Source organism: Myotis nattereri (assembly GCF_964212035.1).
Source record: "Myotis nattereri genome assembly, chromosome: 2".
Taxonomy (NCBI): domain Eukaryota; kingdom Metazoa; phylum Chordata; class Mammalia; order Chiroptera; family Vespertilionidae; genus Myotis; species Myotis nattereri.
The window spans coordinates 118,681,914-118,703,949 of NC_138076.1; the positions used below are offsets into that span (position 1 = coordinate 118,681,914).

Consider the following 22,036-nt stretch of genomic DNA (forward strand, 5'->3'; position numbering starts at 1 on the left):
CCTTACTAATTAGAATTAACTTATGAAACTATTAAAATAAATACAATTGCTATGTATACAAATATGTACACAGGCAAATATACCAAAAGTTGAGCTGTTCAAATTACAAAAAATTATTTCCCCATTTAAAATGTCCATTTTCAGAAAAAGAAGATAATGATTAGGTGACTGTATATCCAGTAGTTTGAACTCCAAACTGATGTTAAGACTACTAATTTTAAGTTAAATTTATTGAAACTAAATAAATTTCAAGTTCACATTTTATCATATTGCTTTGAATATAAGAACATCCCTGCCATTTAATCTTAATACTTTTTAATACTCACTATTCACAGATAAAATGATTTCTTAGGTTCTAAGTCTAATACTATACAGCACAGATTATGTTTGGAGAATTGTTTTTGGCAGATGGAAACTTAACTTCCAAAATAGTAGATCCTCTTAGTAATTTTTTACAGGCTGGTATCAATTCAAATGTATAATAGTGTAATGCAATTATTAGAAAAGTTAAAGTGTACCTCCAAGGTTTGAAGAACCTAAGCCACTTGATTGCAAGCCAGTGCCAATACCTGAGCCGAATGGCGTTCCAAAACTAACTCCCAGAGATGGCTGTGGCCCTGGTATAAAAAAATAAAAAATAAAAAACGGGAGGGGGGATAAAACAAATTTGCCTTACTCTTTCAAGATTAAAGTTTAAGAAATTGTTTTTTAAAATGAACAGTAATAACTTTAAACAAATTCTATTTGCTAAAACTTAGTTTTCAGGATGTCTCCCCAGCCTAATTTATCTGTCTCAACTGACTTACTTACCCCCCAAATTTTTTTAATTAACTTGTTCACACTAGACAAGTAAGAGGTTTACTGCATTGAAAGATGAATGTTAGTTTAACCTGCTAAATAATTTGAAATCTTTAATGTATTGTAAATTATAGTTCTTTCATAGTTTTGCTTTTAGAATTATTTTAGCTCTCCCCACTTGCTTTCTGATAAAATTAGTTGGTGTAATCAGTAAAGGATTTTTACTTTTTTTCTTTTGCAAACAAGCTCCTTACCATTAGAGTCAAGTCTCAATTGATCAAAAGAGACTGAGGCTAACATGGCAAAACTATCATGTTACTTCATAAGAGTAAGTACCCAAAAAACTAGGCATGATTTTTTTTATGAAATATAAATCATTTATATACAATAAGTAGATAAAAAACAAGACAATGTTTTATTTTATTAAATTTATTGTTCATTTTAAAGCAAATCAATTACACAGTAACATGACAATTCCAAATTGTTCACAAAAAGTGATAATTAAGTCCTATTGTTAAGCTCTGTGCTACATTACACCACTTATCACCTGATTAAATAAGATAGATAATGAACATTTACAAAGGCACTGCTGTGTACCTTGACAGATTCAATACATTCAAGATTTCAATTCAGAAATTTCTTTCCAACATTTTGGAAAATGTACTCAGATGCAGAACGATTAGTCATCCTTTTCCCATTTGTTACTTGAAAGATTTTAGCTGAGTTTGTTTGGCAAGAATAGCATCAAACTTGCCTCTCATTTTAACTATATACTTTTAAAACTAAGCAGACTACAAAAATCTAAAAATCTCTCATTTGATAAATAATTTATGAAAACTATTCAATAAATTTCATAGTACAATCTTCAGTCTTGTCTTTTTCAAGCACAGTGATCAGTGCATCTCAAAGTTGAGGGATCTGCCAAAGTAATATACAGATTGAAATTTAAAATTTTCAAAGAATTCAAAGCCTTCAAGTTGTTCAATGAATGAGGTTTGTATATTCAAAAGGTAGTGTCAATTATAAAGCATTAAAAAAAAAACCTGAAGAACTACATTTTGCTACACTGGGACAAAAACTGGACTTTTCAAATAGCTTCCACCCAGAAAACAAAGAATAAGAACTAACAGCAGCCAGAGTTCTCATATTACTATTAAAAAATAAATTAAAAAAAGATTAAAATTTTCACACCCAGTTTGAGATCAATTTGAGACTAAAATACTTGACAAGCAGCTCTTTTGTAAAATGTTACTACAGGAAAAAGAAACTAAGCATATTAATTTCTTATTTCTAACAAAAATACTATGTAGAAAACACATGTCCAGTTTCTTTAACACTGAGAGACTTAAGCGTCACATATTAATAGGAGGCACTGCTGGTGGAAGACCCTAGAGAATAATGCACACCACAGCCCTCAGCCCTACAAGTCATAGGAGTTACTCAAATAGCATGCTTTTTATTGAGACAGGGTCTATTTTTAAGAGCAACCCTAATCATCGATATTCAGGATGTAGGTAATGAAGAACTCTAATGATGACAAGACTTTCCATTGCACAACAGGTACATGATATTCTGAGTTTTGTACCTTCACGCAAATTCTGAAGGCAACATTATTTATAAAACTAGTAGGCAAATGTATAACATTTTTAATAGTTAAAGACTCATAATAAATATCTCCCATGCCAAAGTATTAGCATATATATTATACTCTGGCCAGCATATAAATTAGTTTCACTATTAGAAAGCAGAATCTAAATCCTTCAGGCAGAAGTTACGTAAACAATTCAAGAAGTCTGTTTCGAAATCTGAATACTCATTCAATGAGAGGCTCTTTAGTGCCATAAACAAAACCAAGTTAGTAGTAATATATTCCAATGATCGCCCAAAGTGAAATCTTCATGTAGAGTAACATTTTACAAAAGTTACGGTATAATATACTCACACACAACAAAATCAAGTTTAATACTGTTAATTCATATTTTCCAGAATAAGTTCTACCCTTTAAAAAGTAAAATTGCATTCACAGGAAAAGAACTAAAGTGCTAAAAATTTTTATAATTTTCACTGACCACTCAAACATAGCTAATGTAATTAGTTTGGTCATATTCTAAAATAAGTCATATCTTAAAATAATAGTATTTCTTAAAAAAACAAAAAATGCCTTTTCCCCAATTTGAAAAATTTCCCTTACTGATTTAATGGGGAATGTTCCTTTGGTTATTAAATACAACAAAAATCATAAAACCACAGGAAACTAAAACAAAATACTTAGTTTCCTATTTAACACTACATCTTAAATGTCCAAACCTACACTAAAAGCTGGAAAGTAGGAATTCCTACCAAAACATCTCAGCACTCCTTGAAAACAGCAGCTAAGTCACATGAGAAAAGTCTTATTTATGTAAACATCAAGAACTTTTAAAAGTGTCAAAACACAACAGCAAAACTTAACCCCAGCACATTAGCTTAAAACAATCTACCCTACATTAAAATTATACTGAAAAAAGCCTAATGTAAATTTTAAGCTTTTAAAGAGGCTTCAGAAATACTGGGGGGTGGAAAAGTGTACTCAAGCTCTACCAACATGTAATTTACCCATGTATTCATGCTTATTTCATACATAAATAGCCTGCTGGTTTTCAACAATTCTCTTCAGCCTTCAGAAGCAATAAGCATAAATCACACAAGTCTGTCCTATTACATCTTCATTAAAAAACATCAAAGAATGATCAAGAAGTCACTTAAGTGCATACCTCCACATCCAAGAAAGACCACACACCAAGAAGCTATCTGCTTTTTTACATTAATGGAGTCAAGATTCCATATGCAAAAAAAAGCAAACTGCCTCTAACAACTCAAATCTTGTACAGATCAACAGTGATATATAAAAATAGCACACAAGCTTTACCTAGCTTCATCTAGATCATTTTTAAAATCTGTTACTGGTACTTAAAAAGATTTCACCGAAGTCATAGGACATAAGGAATAAGTCGTTTGCATAATGTAATTAATAGAGTTGTTTCTAAACAGGGTGTAAAATAAACACAAATCTAACAGACTACATAAATCTTGCTACAGTGGTGGCATGACTAAAATAACTAACATCTAAATGGGGAGAAAGCAGAAAAGAATGGACTATGGAGCCTGGTAGATCTTTAAAAAAAACAAAGGGGAAAAGAGAAGACAAAATGAAAAACTGTTATGATTGTTCAGCTTCTCAGTTCTAAAAATTCATACAGCTCAAAATGAAAACACTGCACGCCTTTTTAGGTTAATAAATTACAATCCCTACCACCTGATTAAAAAATCTTATGTGGGTTTCAAAACTTCAGGGAACAGAGAAAACAGTCAGTTCCCCCAAAGTCTGACAAAAGTCACAGACAAAATTAAAGCAAATGAGAAAAAGGCTCCTCAACATGATTACTCTAAATTAAGCTATATTCGCCATCACCACAGAAAGCAAAGACCATACCTATAATACTGCCAGGACCTAGCACATAATAGGCACTCATATTTAGAGAAATGAACATATATCTTCATATATCTATAAGCCCAAAATGTATGAGTGAAAACCTACAAGCCTCTCTAACTTAAGAATGGAAATCCTTTATGCGCAAGGAACACTTACCCAAACCTATGCTTATCTGATCTATTTTAGGACTGATATTTGGTTCTAAAAAGTAAATTGGGACTATGGTTGGTCTGATTAATTGGTTAAAGAATCATGAGAACTTAGGATCATAATTATGGGATAGGGATTCAATCCCAAAATGACTTTTTCCTCCATAACTTGAGAATACAACCCTACCTTCCAGCCAGCTAGAGAACTACTATACAGTGCTCCTGTGAGCCACTATTCACATGGGTCCAGCCATGGAATGCGGAGGACTTGGACTAAATCCATCAGCAGCTGTTTACTGATGGGAAGTCAATTCTGTCATCTCCAAATGTGAAGAACAATTTTTTAAACTGCCAATAATGAGAAACAGAGAATGCTTCCCTATAGAGGCAGCATGAATGCAATCTACATTTTTTTTTTTTTACTTATTTTGTACTATAATTTATTCCTGGACTACATGGAACTCTCAGAAGAATACATGCTACAGAATAGTAGGCATTACTAAAAAATGTATGAATGAATAAAAATAAAAAGTCAATATCCATTAAGACTATATTTTTCTATATTGAACTTCAAGCCTACCAAAAAAGGAACTGCAGGAGAAAAGACAAGTAGCAATCTCCGAAAGACACAGGACCAAACTGAACACTGCAGAGCTGACCACAAATACGATTCTCTCGTGACAAGTGGAATTATACCAAGGACTAAAATAATCTACATTCCAGTATCTCACCAATGACTTATATCTGCTCAACTTTCTATTCACATTTCTTAATGTGCAATACAGAGCATCTCGAAACATCTTTTTCCTGCTCTTGCTTTTTCTTTGTTCATTTTGAAAAGGTACAAACAAGTCTAGCATATACTTTCTTCCAAATGTGATTTAGAGGGCCTGTATTCTTTCTTATCATTATACATACAAACAAAACTATTGGCCTTCAACACACCTTGAGTCAATAAAAACACACTTCATCCTGAATGTCAGTATTCTGTAATCACTATGAATGAAGAAATAAGAATGCACCATCTATCAGTATCATACATGAAAACTGCAATGTATGGCTGGATTATCTGACTTTAAAACAACAAATGATACAATCACGATTTTAGAATCTATTTCTTCTAAATGTAATTCAGTAGTGAAACACCATGTTCTAAAGGGTATTTATAGCAATACAGCAAATAACATTAAGTAAATTCACAATATTCAGTATCTCGTTGCTATATAATTATTGCTAAGACTACCCTGCGTTTTTTTATCAGGTATGATTATAAGTGTGTCCATCACAATTTTTAGACTATATTGTATTATAGAAATTTCTTCAGTACTAACACAAGGAAGACTTATAAAAATGCACATAAATGTTCTGCATTTTAACAGTAAGAAGCTATAACTTGAATGCATTCAGACCTGTAGCAGGCTGTTGCTGCTGTGTAAGTGTTGCAGCCATGGCTACAGCTGCTGCATTTGGAATGGTGCTGAAAGGGGTGGGTCCAGTAGTAACTCGGGGGGCATTCTGCCACTTCTTGACTTCTGCTCGCCTGGCTTCAAACACATCTACAGCATCCCCCAAGAACATCTTTCTGTAGCCAAGGTACTGTTCCTTGAGCACCTACAGGAATGAATAAAGAAAAGGTTAATCAAGTTTTGTGTTGACTTCGGTAATATGTGAATGAATATATGAAATAAGTTAGCAAAGACAGATCAAAGACAGAGTCAATATTATGAATTCCACCTAAATAAACTAGTAATGCAATGCATGGCATGGGAAGTGAAAAGTTTGAGAGTTCTAACACGCCTTTGAATATTTTCTTCCCCATTTTTTTCATATCTTTACAATAAACTGCCTAAAGTATTCTGGCTTCATGAAGCCCTCTTCAAAATGAGTTAGCTAAGCTTTAAGATATTAAAAATTTTATTCTAAATATTCCAATTTTTTCATGAAATTTTCTCCTCCAATGCCCAACCTTTTGATAAATGTTAGATTCAAAAAACTTGAAAATAAAAAGCACTAAATATATATATGTTAAATACATCTTCTAAAAGGCCTGGGTGACACATGTTAAAATAATGTCCCTTAGCAGAGAACTAGGATGGTAAAAAGAGGACCTTTATCAATATTTGACATTTTGCAATGAAAGTGACTCATGTTGAGCTTGTGTAACCAAATGGCGGGGAGGGGGGAGGGCTTGAGGGAGGGGAATGAGTTTGTAATTTCAGAGTAAGAAAGAAAAATTACCAAGTTCATAAACTGGCTGGTTTACCCAAGGCAGCATCTGCCTTGATTCAAGACCATGAATAGAAATGATTATTTTTCACATCAGACTTATTAAATAGTTTCATTGAAGGTTTACCCTAATTTAGATCAGTTTTAAACCACTTTTTGAAGAAACGTAGAATTTTTATATTTCCTACCTGTTCTAAGCAGACATTAATAAATTTTAGGCTTTTTTATTATATCAGAACACTTACAAATCCTTTTATTTATAGTATTTAAGAGCTCTCATCTCCTTTTGTGTGAATGTCACTAGTTGATGTTCCAATTTCCTGCCTCTATAATGGTGGGGCTGCCAGAACTGAATATTGGGGAAAATACAGTCAGAAGTAGGGAATGTAATATGAGGAAAAGCAGATCTTTTAAAACTGATCTCCCCCAAGTCCATCATCCCTTCTTCTGTGTAATTAGCTGCACATATCCACACAATGTTTAGTATCAATAGCCCATAAATTTTAGTTCTACTTCAAATACTCAGAAAAAATGACCTGCCTTAGAGACTTGAAAAGAACTGGTTTAAAAACACACACACACAAAAAAAACCTGACATCAGTCCACGATTTATATAATTCATAATTAATGTCTAATTTTGTTAAATGTCACTGAGCCTCACTGGATCAGGTAATTTAAGGCTGTTTCAACAAATTGTCTCATGAAAATATTATTTAAAAAAAAACAAAAACACCTCTTGTTACATTTCTCTAAGTGAAGAAGTCCAGAAATCTAATGCAGCTGAAAATAAATGGCAAACAGCAAATCTGATCATGGAAAATCCTTTGTTTTTTGAGAATATGTATTAAAAAAAAAAGAGTAGGTCAAAATTTCATGTAAAGTTTATTCAACATGATCTGGGGCTGCTTTGTGTGAATCTGTCTTATTATGTTACAGTCATAAAAGGAGAGTTTTCAGCCCGGCCAGTGTGTCTCAGTGACTGAGCACTGATCCATGAACCAGGAGGTTAAATTGTTCTATGACTGGGGTGTGAGGTGTACAGGAGGCAGCAGATCAATGATTCTATCTCGCCACTGATGTTTCTATCTCTCTCCCTCCCTCTCTCTGAAATCAATAAAAACATATTAAAAACAAAACATTCTTTTGTCCCACAAATAAATAAATAATCCACTTGGTCTAGATATCCAGAAAAAATAAAATGGCAAAAAAAACTTACCTTTACATTTTCATGAATAGACTGAAGTTGTGCAGCTAAAGCTACAAATGTCTGATAAATTTTCTGCATAGCCATTGACAAATCTATAAGAGAAAATTATATTATCACATAAATATATACAACCAATATTAGTTTTCTATTATTGAGTCCAATTTCTGGTATGGTTAATGTATAAAAGGAAAAAACTACATCAGTATTTCCATGGATAAAAGAAAATAGCAGAGTGAGAAGACTAGGAGAAGGATGTCTATATCAGGAACCTGAGGGAAGGGGAGGAGCTCCTAAGACTTTTGCCCTTGTTAGCATTGATAATTCATAATAATGCATTTTGTATTTATAGGTAATAAAGATCTAATCAAAGACTTTTAAGAAAATTTTCGTATGGCAGCTTAAGACAATTACCAGTAGCTAGAGTACCTACTGTTTAACAACAGCTTAACCTCTCTCCTACAAACAACAAAACAAAAAAGAGTGCTATAAAAAAAAATTACCACGGAAAGCATGTTACCTTGAGGAGCTATGTGTGAATTATTTGCTTGAGTGGCAAGATGGTTTTCTAGTTCTTCAATCTGCTGTCTGTATTGCTGAAGCTGTACCTCAAACTGCTGAACCAAGATTCTGAAGTAGCTGTATAAAAACATAAAATCAGATCAAAGTTTTAAAAACATTATTTTCTTTATATTCAAAATACCAAATAAATAAATACATATGCCCATTGATGTAGGGCCCTTTGAGTTAGTCTGAGACATACTGTATCTTTAAGTGGTACAAATATTATTGAAACAGAAATCCAAACTCATAAGCTATCAAAAATAGATGTATATCCTTTTACTCCAATCATTTAAAAAAAAAAAAATCTCAATTAAGAGATAATCTAAAAAGCAACTGAATAGTCTCCAAAAGTATCAAGGTCATCAAAGACAAGGAAAGACTGAGTAACTGTTACAGATTGGAAGAGATTAAGCAGCAGTAACAACTAAATGCAGTATGAACAGAATCCTAGAGTAGAAAAAGTACATTAGTGGAAAATTGGTTCCTGGAACAAAAAAGCACATTAGTGAAAAAAATCAGTAAAATTCAAGTAAATTCTGTAGTTTGGTTAAATTATTTGTGCCAATGTTAATTTCATGTTCTTAAAATTACACTAGAGGCCCATTGCAGGAAGATTCCTTCAAGAATAGGGCTTCCTGTGGCCGGAGCGAAGCAGAGAAGGGAGCGAAACCTGCCAAGGCAGGCTTTGCTCCTGCCTCAGCCACCCTGCTTGTTTCCCTCCCGCCCCCTCTACCCTGCTTGCTTCCCTCCCGTCTCCGCAGCTTCACTCCCTTCTGTAGCACTTGGCTTCCTTCTAGTTTGTCTTCAGACTTTGCTCCGCTCGCCTGAGTATGCAAATTAACTGCCATCTTTGTTGAGTTAATTTGCATACTCATCTGATTGCCTAGTGGGCGTAGCAAGAGTGACACCAATTTGCATGTTTCTCTTTTATTAGTGTAGACTATGATTATGCAATATGTTAACAGAGTAAGGGAAAAAAGAAAATTCTTATCACCACCATTTTTGCACATATTTTGCTAATTCTAAAATTAGTTTAAAATAAGTTTTAAAAAGTTTAATTGTTAATCAGAGTTTATAAACAAACTAGAGGCCCGGTGCACGAAATTCATGCACAGGTGGGGTCCCTAGGCCTGGCTGGCGATCAGAGCTGGGCCAATCGGGGCCCGAAGGCCCCAGCAGGGCCAGGAGAGGCGGCAACGGTCCCTGGGGCCGGAGTGGAAGGAACGGACGCTGATGCTGCCACAGCACGGTTCCCCGCCTCCCCCCCTCCTCCTTCCCTCGCTGCTGCACTGCCATTGCAGTGGGCAGGGGGTGGGCCAGTTGGGCCTGTCAGCTGTGGGCAGGAACAGGAAGTGGGAGGTTGGCTGCCAGCTCAAGGAGGGAGCAGGCCCTCAGCCCCCATGGGAAAGGGACCATGTTGCTGCCACCCACCCCCAGTTCCCTGTCCCAGCCCAGGGCCCTGCACTGATTGGGCGATAAAGCCTGCCGGCCAGGGAGAGGAACCACAGGAGGTTGGCCGGCCATGGGAGGTTGGCTGTGGGAACGCACTGACCACCAGGGGGCAGCTCCTGTGTTAAGCGTCTGACCCCTGGTGGTCAGTGTGCGTCATAGTGACCAGTCGTTCCAGTCGTAATGGTCGCTTAGGCTTTTATATACATAGATACTTACAGTTCCTGTATCTATAATCTGAAAACACTATAGTGTAGAATAGAGAGAGTATGAAATTATTACTACTGTCCTGATAAATTTAACCAGAGAATGCTGAAAAGATAGAAAGGGACCATGAATAGCATGCAAAGCAGTCTGAACATTATTCTATATGAAATTGAGAACTGTGAAAGCTTTTTGCAGTGCAAAATGATACAATTCAACCCATTTCAAAATTAGCTCTGATGGCAGAATAAAAAGACACAAGAATAAAATACTAGAGGAAGTGCATTGAGGAAGCACATCCCATGCTAATCTAAGTAAGACAACAGAAATATCATTGCCATTCTTAATTTCCTGATTTTGATCATAATATCCTTTTGTTTAAGAAATACACAATAAAGTACTTCAGCATAAAAGCATCATGTCTGCAAATAATTCAAGCGGTTCGGGGGAAAATGTATATAAACTTAGAGAGAAAAGAACAAAAGTAATAAAAATGTTAACATGTAGGGAATCTAGAAGGAAGATATATGGGAATTTTTTTGTCTCATTCTTGAAACTTTTAAGTTTTAAAACATATCATAATAAAAAATTGTAAAAAATAAAAAGTTAGAGACCAGGAGCCAAACAGAACTCTACCACTTACAAGCACAGGACTTCATCTCTTTGTGCCTCAGGCCTAAGACGGGAATAATACCAGCTGTAGAGGTTTTGTGGGAAATGAGATAAAGCATGTAAAGTGCTACGCACACTGCTTGGCATATGGCAAGCATCTGAAAACTATTAGCTAGTATTATCTCTAGCAACACGAAAGGATATAAAAAGGAAACATTATATTTATCACATGTATGGTTAATACATGAATATACAAAAGTTGAGTGAAGAAATTACAGGTGGATTTTTTTTAAAGATATATATTTTTTATTGATTTCAGAGAGGAAGGGAGAGGGAGAGGGGGAGGGGGAGTGGGAGGGGAAGGGAGAGGGGGAGGGGGAGGGGGAGGGGAAGAGGGAAGGGGAGAAAAGGAGAAGGGACGAAAGGGAGAGGGGGAGAGGGGGAAAGGGGGAGATAGAAACATCAATGATGAGAATCATTAAGTGGCTGCCTCCTGCACATCCCCTACTGGGGATCAGGCTTGCAACCTGGGCATGGGCCCTGACTGGGAATCAAACCTGTGACCTCCTGGTTCATAGGTCGACATTCAACCACTGAGCCACCCCAGCTGGGCCAGGTGGATTTTTTTCAATTTTAACTTTACTTATCTACATTTTCTAGTTTTTCTTTCTAAAGATTTATTACCTATGTAAGTAAAAACTATGCAAATAACTTTCACTTACCCTTCAATAAAATGAGGATAATAAACTATCCTCATAGGGTTAACATGAGAATTAAATGGAAAAACCCATGTAAAGCGCCTATTAACTCAGGCTTGCTACAAAGTAAACTAAAAATTCTTAGCCTGTATATTGTTTATATTGGTCTGCATTTTTAAAGTTTAAAGAAACATTTGTTTTAAAAATTCCAATAACTTACTCAGCAGGAGCTGCATTTTCATGTTGGAGTCCAGGTGGTGTTTTCTGGGTTCTTAAAGCTATTTCAGCATTCTTTAACTCCTAATATACCAGAGGTTTAAAAGAAAACAAAGGGCCAGTTAAAAGTTAGGCTAAAAATACCAGTTATCTCTGGTTTGAAACTTCAAACAATGTAATTCCTGGAAGTTCATGCTGTGAGAACATAGTATGGATGAAACCCATTTACAAGTTGTTAAAACCTCTTTCGAAAGAATACAAACTATACTTTTAACAAACTTTATGATGTTTATAATGAGCTGCTGATCTACTTTAAAAACAATGAATTTCTGTAGGAGTCATGAAGTTAATTTATCCACAGCAACAGACTATGCTACTATTTAAAAATCTTTAATATAAATGTAGAAAACACTACTGTAAAAAAAACAAGGTAGCAGTAATAATGTTGAGGCTGATGATGGCAGCAGTTAATATTCTGGGTACTTACTATGTATCAGGTACTATGTTGAAAGCTTTACTTATCATGGTTAATCTTCAATAACCCTACAATTTAGATATTACCCTATTTACAGATGTAAAAATGGAGTTAGAGACATTAAGTAATTTGCCCAAGGCCATGTAGCTGAAAGACCTGAGAACTGAACCTAGGCAGCCCAATTTTTTTAAAGCTTACATACACACTCAACCATTCTTAAATTGCCTTTGACTGGTCCTCAATGCCATTTCTATTTTCTAGTTGCTATTCAAGGCTAATATTCTGTTTTAACCCCTTACATCTCTCACATTCTTATCATTTCACTGACTTTTCAACTTCTACTTGTTTCCCTTACTTTTTTTTTTAAAAAGATATTACCTTAATCTTTATATTCCCTGTAGCAACCTCTTGCCCTCATTTTATTGCCAAACTGTTAAGTCTCTGTTCTTCCCACCTCATTTTCATTCCTCCATACTATCTGACTTGGTACAAATGCCCTGAAGAGTTCTAGACCAGGGGTCCTCAAACTATGGCCCACGGGCCACATGCGGCCCACCAAAAACATTTATCCGGCCCCCCGGGGTGTTTTTGCCGCCCCTGCAGGTTGCTTAGCAGCCGACTGGTCCCGGGCCCACAGTGCGCACGTGTGGAATGTACACCACACTCTCTGACTCCCCTCCTTCTCTCTGTCTCTCGACTCCTCCTCTCAGTCCCGGGTGTGATCGGACGAGTCACGAGCTTGCCTGTGCAGAGCCTGCTGCTGCCTGAGGACCGAGGTAAGAACAGGTTAGGATTTATTTTTTTTGAAGTTAGGAAGTCTATTTTTTTTTTTATTTTGCAGTTAGTAGGGCCTTTTTTTTTTGGAGTTAGGAGAGCCTTTTTTTTTTGAAGTTTTGTTTTTTTACTTCAAAATAAGATATGTGCAGTGTGCACAGGAATTTGTTCATAGTTTTTTTTAAACTATAGTCCGGCCCTCCAATGGTCTGAGGGACAGTGAACTGGGCCCGTTTAAAAAGTTTGAGGACCCCTGGTCTAGACTATTCAAACTCTGACCCCTGCCTACTTCTCTAAGCACTGACTCTTGCCAGGCCCAGACTCATACTCAGTGCTCCTACTAGTAAACTGCTTGCAGATCCTCAAATATGCCTATTTTATGCCCCCATACCAATGCTTGTTAGCCTTCCTTCCTGCCAGCCTGAGGAACACCTAAGTTTGTTTCAAGAACCAACACAAAGGTATCCTACTCTGAACAGATGATGTAAGTACCCACTTAAGCCCTTTGTGCCTCATCAGACCTTGTACTGAAACATACTACCTGACAGATTTAACTCACTCTCCCTAAAATACTGTGTTTTGACCCCAAATGCCTGTTGAAATGCTGTGTCTAACAGATACTTAAAAATGTTCACTGAATGCATGGCGGCCTCAGCAATGCCTTCAACAAACCACTTGGCACTTGCCCTATCCCCCCAAAATTTTAACCATCTTACTTACTTAAACTCTTGAGTTATATACCCTCCCAAAATGATGTATATAAGATTTTGCTTCTGTAAGGTTCTGGTCTACATAATCACAACACTGCTCCTCACCTCAGGATTGCTTATATTTCCCAGAAAAGCTTCCTCTGAAGAAAAGATTTTGGTTTAAATAAGATCAATAACTACTTCACTAATGGAGTCATTTTTTTTTCAATTGGTAATTCACTACACTGCAGGTAGATCACTAATTCCTGTATATGAGAAATAAGAATAATCTTAGATCACATTTTTTTGATAGCTCCTATAAAATTTTCTAAACTCAATTCAGATGATTTTTTACTTAAGAAAATTTTATTTGACTCATATCTTCATTTTGCTACCTTTATACTCTACCCAATCTTTTATTATTTCATTCATCCCATTAGACTTTTAGAACCTCTAGAGTTGTCTTTTTATCTCTAAAAGACATTATATTAACAAGCATGGTATGTAACAGGTATTCCACAAATATTTGTAAAAGGAATCATCCAGTGTAAACAGAAGAACCCCATTATAGCATTCATTTAAGTTTGCCTCCTCTATTACTTTATTAATGACCCTTTCCATATAATTTCATATTTCCCATATGAAATCCACAATTTCATGTAATGTTTAATCAGAGTCTAAACATTGTCCAATCTAAAAGCATAACTAACGTTTTTCCTTTAGAAAATAAATATCTGAAGATACATAAAAAAAGAGTAAGTGGGAAGGAAACGTGGGGAATACTTTTCATATTTAGCCAAGGAATTTGTGAGCAGGAAATTTGAAAGTAAACATAAAGCTTTTGAATCTCCTTTAATATCATAGGTGAGAATAGCTATTTTAGAAACACATTTTTATTAAAAACATCACAAAGTATTTCCCAATAGTTGACTTGAATACACGTAAGCTGGTACGAACTTCCAGTGATAAGTCCTGGAAATGTACTATACAGCACAGTGACTACAGGTAATAATAGTATACCATCTATCTGAAAGTTGCTAAGAGAGTAGATCTTGAAAGTTCTCATCACCAAGGGGAAAAAAAAGGTTTTTTAACTATTTGTGATGATACATGTTGACTAGACTTATAGTGGTGATGATTTTGCAATATGTAAGAACATTAAACCACTATACTATATATCTGAAACAAATGTTATATCAATTATATTTGAACCTATCTATCTACACTAATAAAAGAGAAAAATGGTAATTGGCGTACGGCGATACCTTTTTCATTGGATAATCAGGGCTATATGCAAATTAACTGCCAACTAAGATTGGCAGTTAACTGCCAACAAGATGGCGGCTAATTTGCATATGTAGGCACAATGCAGGGAGGCAAAAGGGAAAGCAGGAAGAAGCCCCCTGCCACTGACAGTGATCGGAAACCCAGGGGGGAGCTAAGAGCTGGGGGGCAGGGCAAAGGCGGCCCTGGGGCCGCCTTTGCCCTGCCCCCCAGCCATGATCAGAGAATCAGGCGCCTTTGCCGCCCTGGCCAGTGATAGCAGGAAGTAGGGGTGGAGCCAGCGATGGGAGCTGGGCACGGTCGAAGCTGGCAGTCCCAGGAGCTAGGGGTCCCTTGCCTGGGCCTAAAGCGAAGCCCACGATCGCAGCGCCCCCCGCTGCCACTGCAGGTCCCCGCTGCCCGGGCCGGACGCCTAGGCCAGAGGCGTTAGGCCTGGGCAGGGGCAGAGCCTGCAACCACGGGGAGCTGGGGGTCCCCTGCCCAGGCCTGACACCTCTGCCGGAGGCCTCAGGCCTGGTCAAGGGGCCGATCCGGTGACTGGTGACCGGAGGGTGATGAGGGTCAACTCCTCTGGCCGAGGCATCAGGCCTGGGTGGGGGGCGGAGCCGGGGATTGGGGGGATATGATGGTCCCCTTGCCCAGGCCTGAAGCCTGGGTCAGAGGCGTCAGGCTTGGGCGGGGGGTGGAGCAAGCGATCAGAGGGAGATGGGGGTCCCCTGCCCAGGCATGATTCCTGGGCCAGAGGCCTCAGGCCTGGGCGGGGGCCAGAGCCAGTGATTGGGGGGAGATGGGGGTCCCCTGTCCAAGCCTGACACCTCTGGCGGAGGTGTCAGGCCTGGGCAAGGGGCCGATCAGGCGATCGGAGGGTGATGGGGGTCAACGCCTGAGGGCTCCCAGTATGTGAGAGGGGGCAGGCTGGGCTGAGGGACACTCTCCCCCCCCCCCCCACCCAGTGCACGAATTTCGTGCACCGGGCCCCTAGTATATATATAAAGAGCCAGGGTCGGAAACATCCACAATGACCAAAGGCTTGACTGAATTCCCAGGCTGCGCGCGCAGCAGGCTCTGGTGAGTGGGGACTTGTTGCAGCAGGGATGGGGCTGGGGGAGGCAGGGCCGGCACTCACACTCACGCACTCACAACCCCCCCCCACACACACACACACACAGCGCCCACCAGCTCAAGCTCAGTCTTTTCTCCCTTTCTTTCCCTCCCTCCCAGCTCACTCTTAGAGCCTCTCTCAAAATGAGGACCCAAGGCAGGTGAGGGTGCAGCTGCCCCCACTGGCCCCGCCCCCTCCTAACCAGGAAAGAGGAAGTAGGAGGGAGGCAGGGAGGCCTGGAGGACTGCTGAGAAAAACAAAGAGAGACAGAAACTGGGAGACTGGGATGAAGAGAAGGAAACAAAATAGCAATATTAAAATATTTCCTCAATTAATAACCTTTTAATGTGCACAAATTTTTGTGCACCAGGCCTCTAGTATGTGTGTGTGTGTGTGTGCACACACACACACACACATACTAGAGGCCTGGTGCACAAAAATTTGTGCACTGGCGGGGGTGGGGGGTGTCCCTCAGCCCCACTTGTGCCCTCTCACAGTCTGAGACCCCTCGGGAGGTTAACGACCTGCTGGCTTAGGCCCGCTCCCGGGTGGCAGAGGGCAGGCCCAATCCCTAGGTGGCTGACCCGCAGCTCCTGGTCGGGCTCAGAGCAGGGCCAATAGGGGAGTTGAGGCGCCGTGGCCTGTCATGAACAGAGCAGGGCAGATCGGGTGGTTGCAATGCCACCCCCAGTCACACTCAGGGTAGGGCCAATTGGGGGTTGGGGCGCCGCCCCCTGTCACACTCAAGGCAGGGTCGATGGGGAGGATGTGGCGCCACCCTCTGTCACGCACAGAGCAGGGCGGATCAGGGGGTTGGGGTGCCACCCCGTCATGCACAGAGCACGGCCCATCAGGGGGGTTGGGGCTCTGTACCCTGTCACACACAGAGCAGGGCCGATCAGGTGGTTGGGGAGCTCCCCCGTCACGCACAGAGCAGGGCCGATCAGGGGGTTGGGGAGCTCCCCCTGTCATGCAGAATAGGGTCGATAGGGGAGTTGGGGCACCGCCCCCTGTCACCCACAGAGCAGGGCTGATCATGGGGTTGGGGCACTCCCCCCTGTAACACTCAGGGCAGGGCCGATGGGGAGGTTGCAGCTCCACCCGGTCACACAGAGCAGGGCCCATGGGGGGGTTGTGGCGCCACACCCTGTCACACAGAGCAGGGCCGATCAGGGGTTTGGGGAGCTCCCCCCTATCAGGCACAGAGCAGGGACAATCAGGGGGGTGGGAAGCCTTCCCCTGTAATGAACAGAGAAGGGCGGATAGGGAGGTTGTGGCCCCGCCCTGTCACACACAGAGCCGCAGGGCGATCAGGGGGTTTGGATGCCGCCCCCTGTCATGCACAGAGCAGGGCAGATCAGGGGGTTGGGGCACCACCCTCTATCACCCACAGAGCAGGGCCGATCAGGGGGTTGGGGCGCCGCCACTGTCACACTCAGGGCAGGGCCGATGGGGAGGTTATGGCTCTACCCCATCACACACAGAGCAGGGTCCGTGGGGTGTGGGGGTTGGGGCGCCGCCCTCTATCACCCACAGAGCAGTGCCGATCAGGGGGTTGGGGCGCCGCCACTCTCACACTCAGGGCAGGGCCGATGGGGAGGTTATGGCTCTACCCCGTCACACACAGAGTAGGGCCCGTGGGGTGGGGGGGGTTTGGGCGCTGCACCCTGTCACACACAGAGCCGCAGGGCGATCAGGGGGTTTGGGCGCTGCCCCCTGTCATGCTGATCCCGGTGCCGGGAGGCATATTACCCTTTTTTTTAAAAAAATATATTTTATTGATTTTTTTACACAGAGAAAGGGAGAGAGATAGAGAGTTAGAAACATCGATGAGAGAGAAACATCGATCAGCTGCCTCCTGCACATCTCCTACTGGGGATGTGCCCGCAACCCAGGTACATGCCCTTGACCGGAATCAAACCTGGGACCTTTCAGTCCGCAGTCCGATGCTCTATCCATTGAGCCAAACCGGTTTCGGCCATATTACCCTTTTGCTATATAGGGTAGAGGCCTGGTGCATGGGTTGGGGCTGGCTGGTTTGCCCTGAAGGGTGTCCTGGATCAGGGTGGGGGTCCCCACTGGGGTGCCTGACCACCCTGGATGAGGGGATGATGGCTGTTTGCAGCTGGTCACACACCCTTCAGGGTGGGGGTCCCCACTGGGGTGCCTGGCCAGCCTGGGTGAGGGGATGATGGCTGTTTGCAGCTGGTCACACACCCTTCAGGGTGGGGGTCCCCACTGGGGTGCCTGGCCAGTCTGGGTGAGGGGCTGAGGGCTGTTTTCAGGCTGGGACTGAAGCTCCCAACCGCTCCTTTTTTTCTTTTTATTCTGGGCCAGCTTTAGCTCTGAGGCTTGGCTGCAGCTCTGAGGCCTCAGCTGCTGAAAGTAGGTATCTGGTTTGTTTCAGTTCTATAATCGAAACTCTGTATCAACTCCAGCTCTGAGATCCCGGCTCACTGAAAGCAGGTTTCTAGGGTTTTGTTTCGCTTCTATATTTGTTACAATGTTCAAACTGCAGGCGGGGAACGTTGGAGCCCTCCATCACTGAAGCAAGCAAGCCTCATGTTTAGTTTAAGCTGCCTGGCTGCCGGCCGCCATCTTGGCTGGCAGTTAATTTGCATATCACCCTGATTAGCCAATGGGAAAGGTAGCGGTCATAAGCCAATTACCATGTTTCTCTTTTATTAGATAGGATAGATTAACCTCAATACCATGTATTAACTAAGACCTTAGACTAGCAAGTCAACAGTAGAATTTAATACCTATAATGCATACAATTTTATTTAATAACTGATAGATTAAAAAGACGTTTTTCTGTCAAGCTATTTTCCTCTTGTATAACAATTATGCCCACAGGCACTTCTATGAAATAAAATAATTAGTAGAATAAGCTTTAGAATTAGAGTATTAGACTCTGAATCCAAGCTCTCCCACTTAATAACAAAGCTCTTTGCCTGTTTTCTTATTTATATAATGAAGTTAATAACCATAGATATGACATAGGGCTGTAGCGATGACCCCAGTTTAGGGTTAATATATTAAAAATTGTTCAGAACACTGCCTCCTCCACAGTATGCACTAGATAAAAACTAGTAACTATTATTATAGCAATTTAAAAGTGTATGAGCTATACCAGTGATGGCAAACCTTTTGAGCTCGGTGTGTCAGCATTTTGAAAAACCCTAACTTAACTCTGTGCCATGTCACATATAGAAATTTTTTGATATCTGCAACCATAGTAAAACAAAGATTTACATTTTTGATATTTCATTTATATATTTAAATGCCATTTAACAAAGAAAAATCAACCAAAAAAATGAGTTTGTGTGTCACCTCTGACACGTGTGTCATAGGTTCGCCATCACTGAGCTATATGGTTTTCTTAAAGCACTAGAGGCCCAATGCACAAAATTCGTGCAAAAGTAGGCCTTCCTTCCCTGAGCTGCCGGCACCGGCTTCCCTTGCAGCCCCGGCTTCATCCAGAAGGATGTCTGGTCTAATAAGCATATCATGCTTTTATTATTATAGATGTTTAATTAAACTTCATAATTTAAAAAAAAGAGACCTATTTCCATTAAAAAAAAAGAACCCAAAATAAAAAAACCATTATGATAAAATAACTTTAAATTAGTTTACCTGAGCAGTTTCTATTTTCAATTTGTCAATATTGAGAGTGTTTCTCTGTAATCCACTGGCAGCCAATGACAGAAGCTGCTTTAGAGCTTTAATATCTTCTTGTACTTTAAGCATTGCTTTTGAAGACATTCTACTAATTTCTTCTTGGACCTGTTTTTGTTCCTTCACAAATTTCCTTAAAGAAACAGAAAACTGAGTTTTTAAAAAATACACCTTTGGTTTCCCCCACAAGAAAAAAAGTACATTTACAATAGGTTGGTCAGAGTCTAAGTGTCTTAAGAAGCAAAAACTAAAAATTCATCTACAGCTCTCATGCTTTTTTCATAAAATTACAGCTACACAATTTTAATACCTATTGTTCTGCTTTTCCTCTAATTTCTAAACACATTTAAAATTTTAAATAAAGTTACAATGTTTAGGAGGAAGAGATGTTCCCCATAAAAGATATTCTCCCATTCAAAGATATTTTATGTAGTTACAACTCAACACACTTACTGGAGATTTTCAACATCCTGGCAGATGACAGGAGGTAGATTTTCATCCTTCAGGGCTTTACTGTCCCTAAGAAAAATGCCACAGATGTATTAAAATCATAAAAAGGTGGTAACTCAGCTTTACTAGAATGTGTTGATAGAAGAAAATATAACAAATATTCCCCATTTATAGCTTTCTTGGATGATTTCAAAGTTCTTTATAAAGAACAAATTTCCTGACTTATAAAATAACTAACAAATCATGTGGAGAGTCCTTTACTAAAAAGACTAGCATCTATGTAAATGTTTAGTCAATGACTGACATTTGACTAAATATTTAGGGGGAAAAAGTGAGAAAACACTACAGACTAAGTTCCCCCTGGCTCAAAAATTATATGATTGATATTTTATTCGGTTCAAAAATATGAGAGCATTCATTAAAGAAATTCGCAAAACTTTTCATAATGAGATGCTCACAATATTTTACTTTATTATTTTTAAACTTCAGTTTATTCTTCACAAAGTAGACCTAGGAATAGCTTAAGGGACTTAGAAATATTTAATGAAGGCAAGAATAAGTGACTTTGGCAGGCTGTAATGGAATCATGAGTTAGACTTCAGTTGCAGACCCATTACTACTTCATGAATAAGCCTAAGCAAATTTCAGTCTCTCAGCTTCCTCGTTTATATCACAGGACTAAAATATACAAAAGATAATTGTGAAGAATGAACTTGATCACCTATTTACAAATGCTTTCTTTAACATAATACAAATTAAGTGTGAAAATATCTCTAATAATAAAAGCGTAATATGCTAATTAGACTGGATAGCCAAACGACCTTCCGGACGAAGCCAGGGCTGCGAGGGAAGCCCGGGTCGTGGGTGCCTGCTTGCAGCCAGAGGGAAGCCCGGGTCCCGGGTGCCAGAGGGAAGCAGGTGCCAGCAGCCTGGGGAAGGAAGGCCTACTCTTGCACGAATTTCGTGCATTGGGCCTCTAATAAAAATAATAATCTTCAAACATATATATGATGTATATGGAGGCTATTATTATTCCTCTTCAACCTCGGGAAATAAATGGTACTGGCACAGTAATCTTCTATAATAATAAAAACGTAATATGCTAATTAGAGGGGACAGCCGAATGACCTTCTAGCAAGCTCCCGAGGGAGGGGCCTGCAAATGGCCCTCAGCTCCTTACCCAGGCTGGCCACGCCCCCATGGGGTGAGGATCCCTGCTGGGAGGAGTGGCCAGCCTGAAAACAGCCCTCAGCCCCTCACCCAGGCTGGCCATGCTCCCCCAGCAGGGAACCTCACCCCATGGGGTGTGGCTGGCCTGCAAACTGCCCCAGCTGTTTGCCCAGGCCTGCACCGTCCCCAGTGGGGACCCCCACTCCAGTGGGGGTGTGGCCAGCCTGCAAACCACCACAGGCCCCTTGCCCAGGCCGCCCCACCCTAATCCAAGACACCCTTCAGGGCAAACCAGCCGGCCCCCACCAGTGCACCAGGTCTCTATACTAAAATAAGGATAATACGCTAATTAGACTGGGAGACCTTCCGGACATTCTTCTGGACAAAGCCATGGTGGCGGGGCCAAGGTAGAGGTGGTTAGGGGCCAAGAGGGAAGGGCAGTTGTAGGTGATCAGGCTGGTGTGTGTGTGTGGGCCCGTTGGGGGCGAGCACGCCGCCAGTGGGGGTCAGTTTGAGGCTGGCGGGAGGGTGGGGGACATTTAAGGGCGAGCAGGCTGGCAGGCAGAGTGGTTAGGGGCAATCAGACAGGTGAGCAGTTAGGAGCCAGCAGTCCCAGATTGCAAGAGGGATGTCCGACTGCCAGTTTAGGCCCGATCCCACAGGCAGTCGCACATCCCCCAAGGGGTCCCAGATTGGACATCCCCCAAGGGGTCCCAGATTGAAGAGGGTGCAGCCCGGGCTGAGGCACAAACCCCCCACCCCATGCACGAATTTCATGCACCGGGCCACTAGTTTATATATAAAATAAAAGGTACACAGACA

The 22,036-nt window shown here is 40.6% G+C and overlaps 1 protein-coding gene across 4 annotated transcripts in view; it reads right to left on the reverse strand.

The window, feature by feature from the left end:
* The window catches only part of NUP58 (nucleoporin 58), a gene marked incomplete at its 3' end in the record, with an annotated part of 68,644 nt that overhangs the window by 22,764 nt on the left and 23,844 nt on the right, over window positions 1–22,036 (reverse strand). For 3 of the 4 annotated variants that reach the window (XM_081083125.1, XM_081083122.1, XM_081083124.1), the window contains 7 exons: window positions 20,048–20,113; window positions 19,553–19,727; window positions 11,597–11,676; window positions 8,370–8,488; window positions 7,862–7,944; window positions 5,829–6,030; window positions 519–617 (listed from right to left, as the gene is read on the reverse strand). In XM_081083125.1, the coding sequence (XP_080939251.1) occupies window positions 519–617; window positions 5,829–6,030; window positions 7,862–7,944; window positions 8,370–8,488; window positions 11,597–11,676; window positions 19,553–19,727; window positions 20,048–20,113 (824 nt within the window). The remainder of the gene's footprint in view (window positions 1–518; window positions 618–5,828; window positions 6,031–7,861; window positions 7,945–8,369; window positions 8,489–11,596; window positions 11,677–19,552; window positions 19,728–20,047; window positions 20,114–22,036) is intronic. The other variant, XM_081083123.1, reaches the window with a different exon arrangement.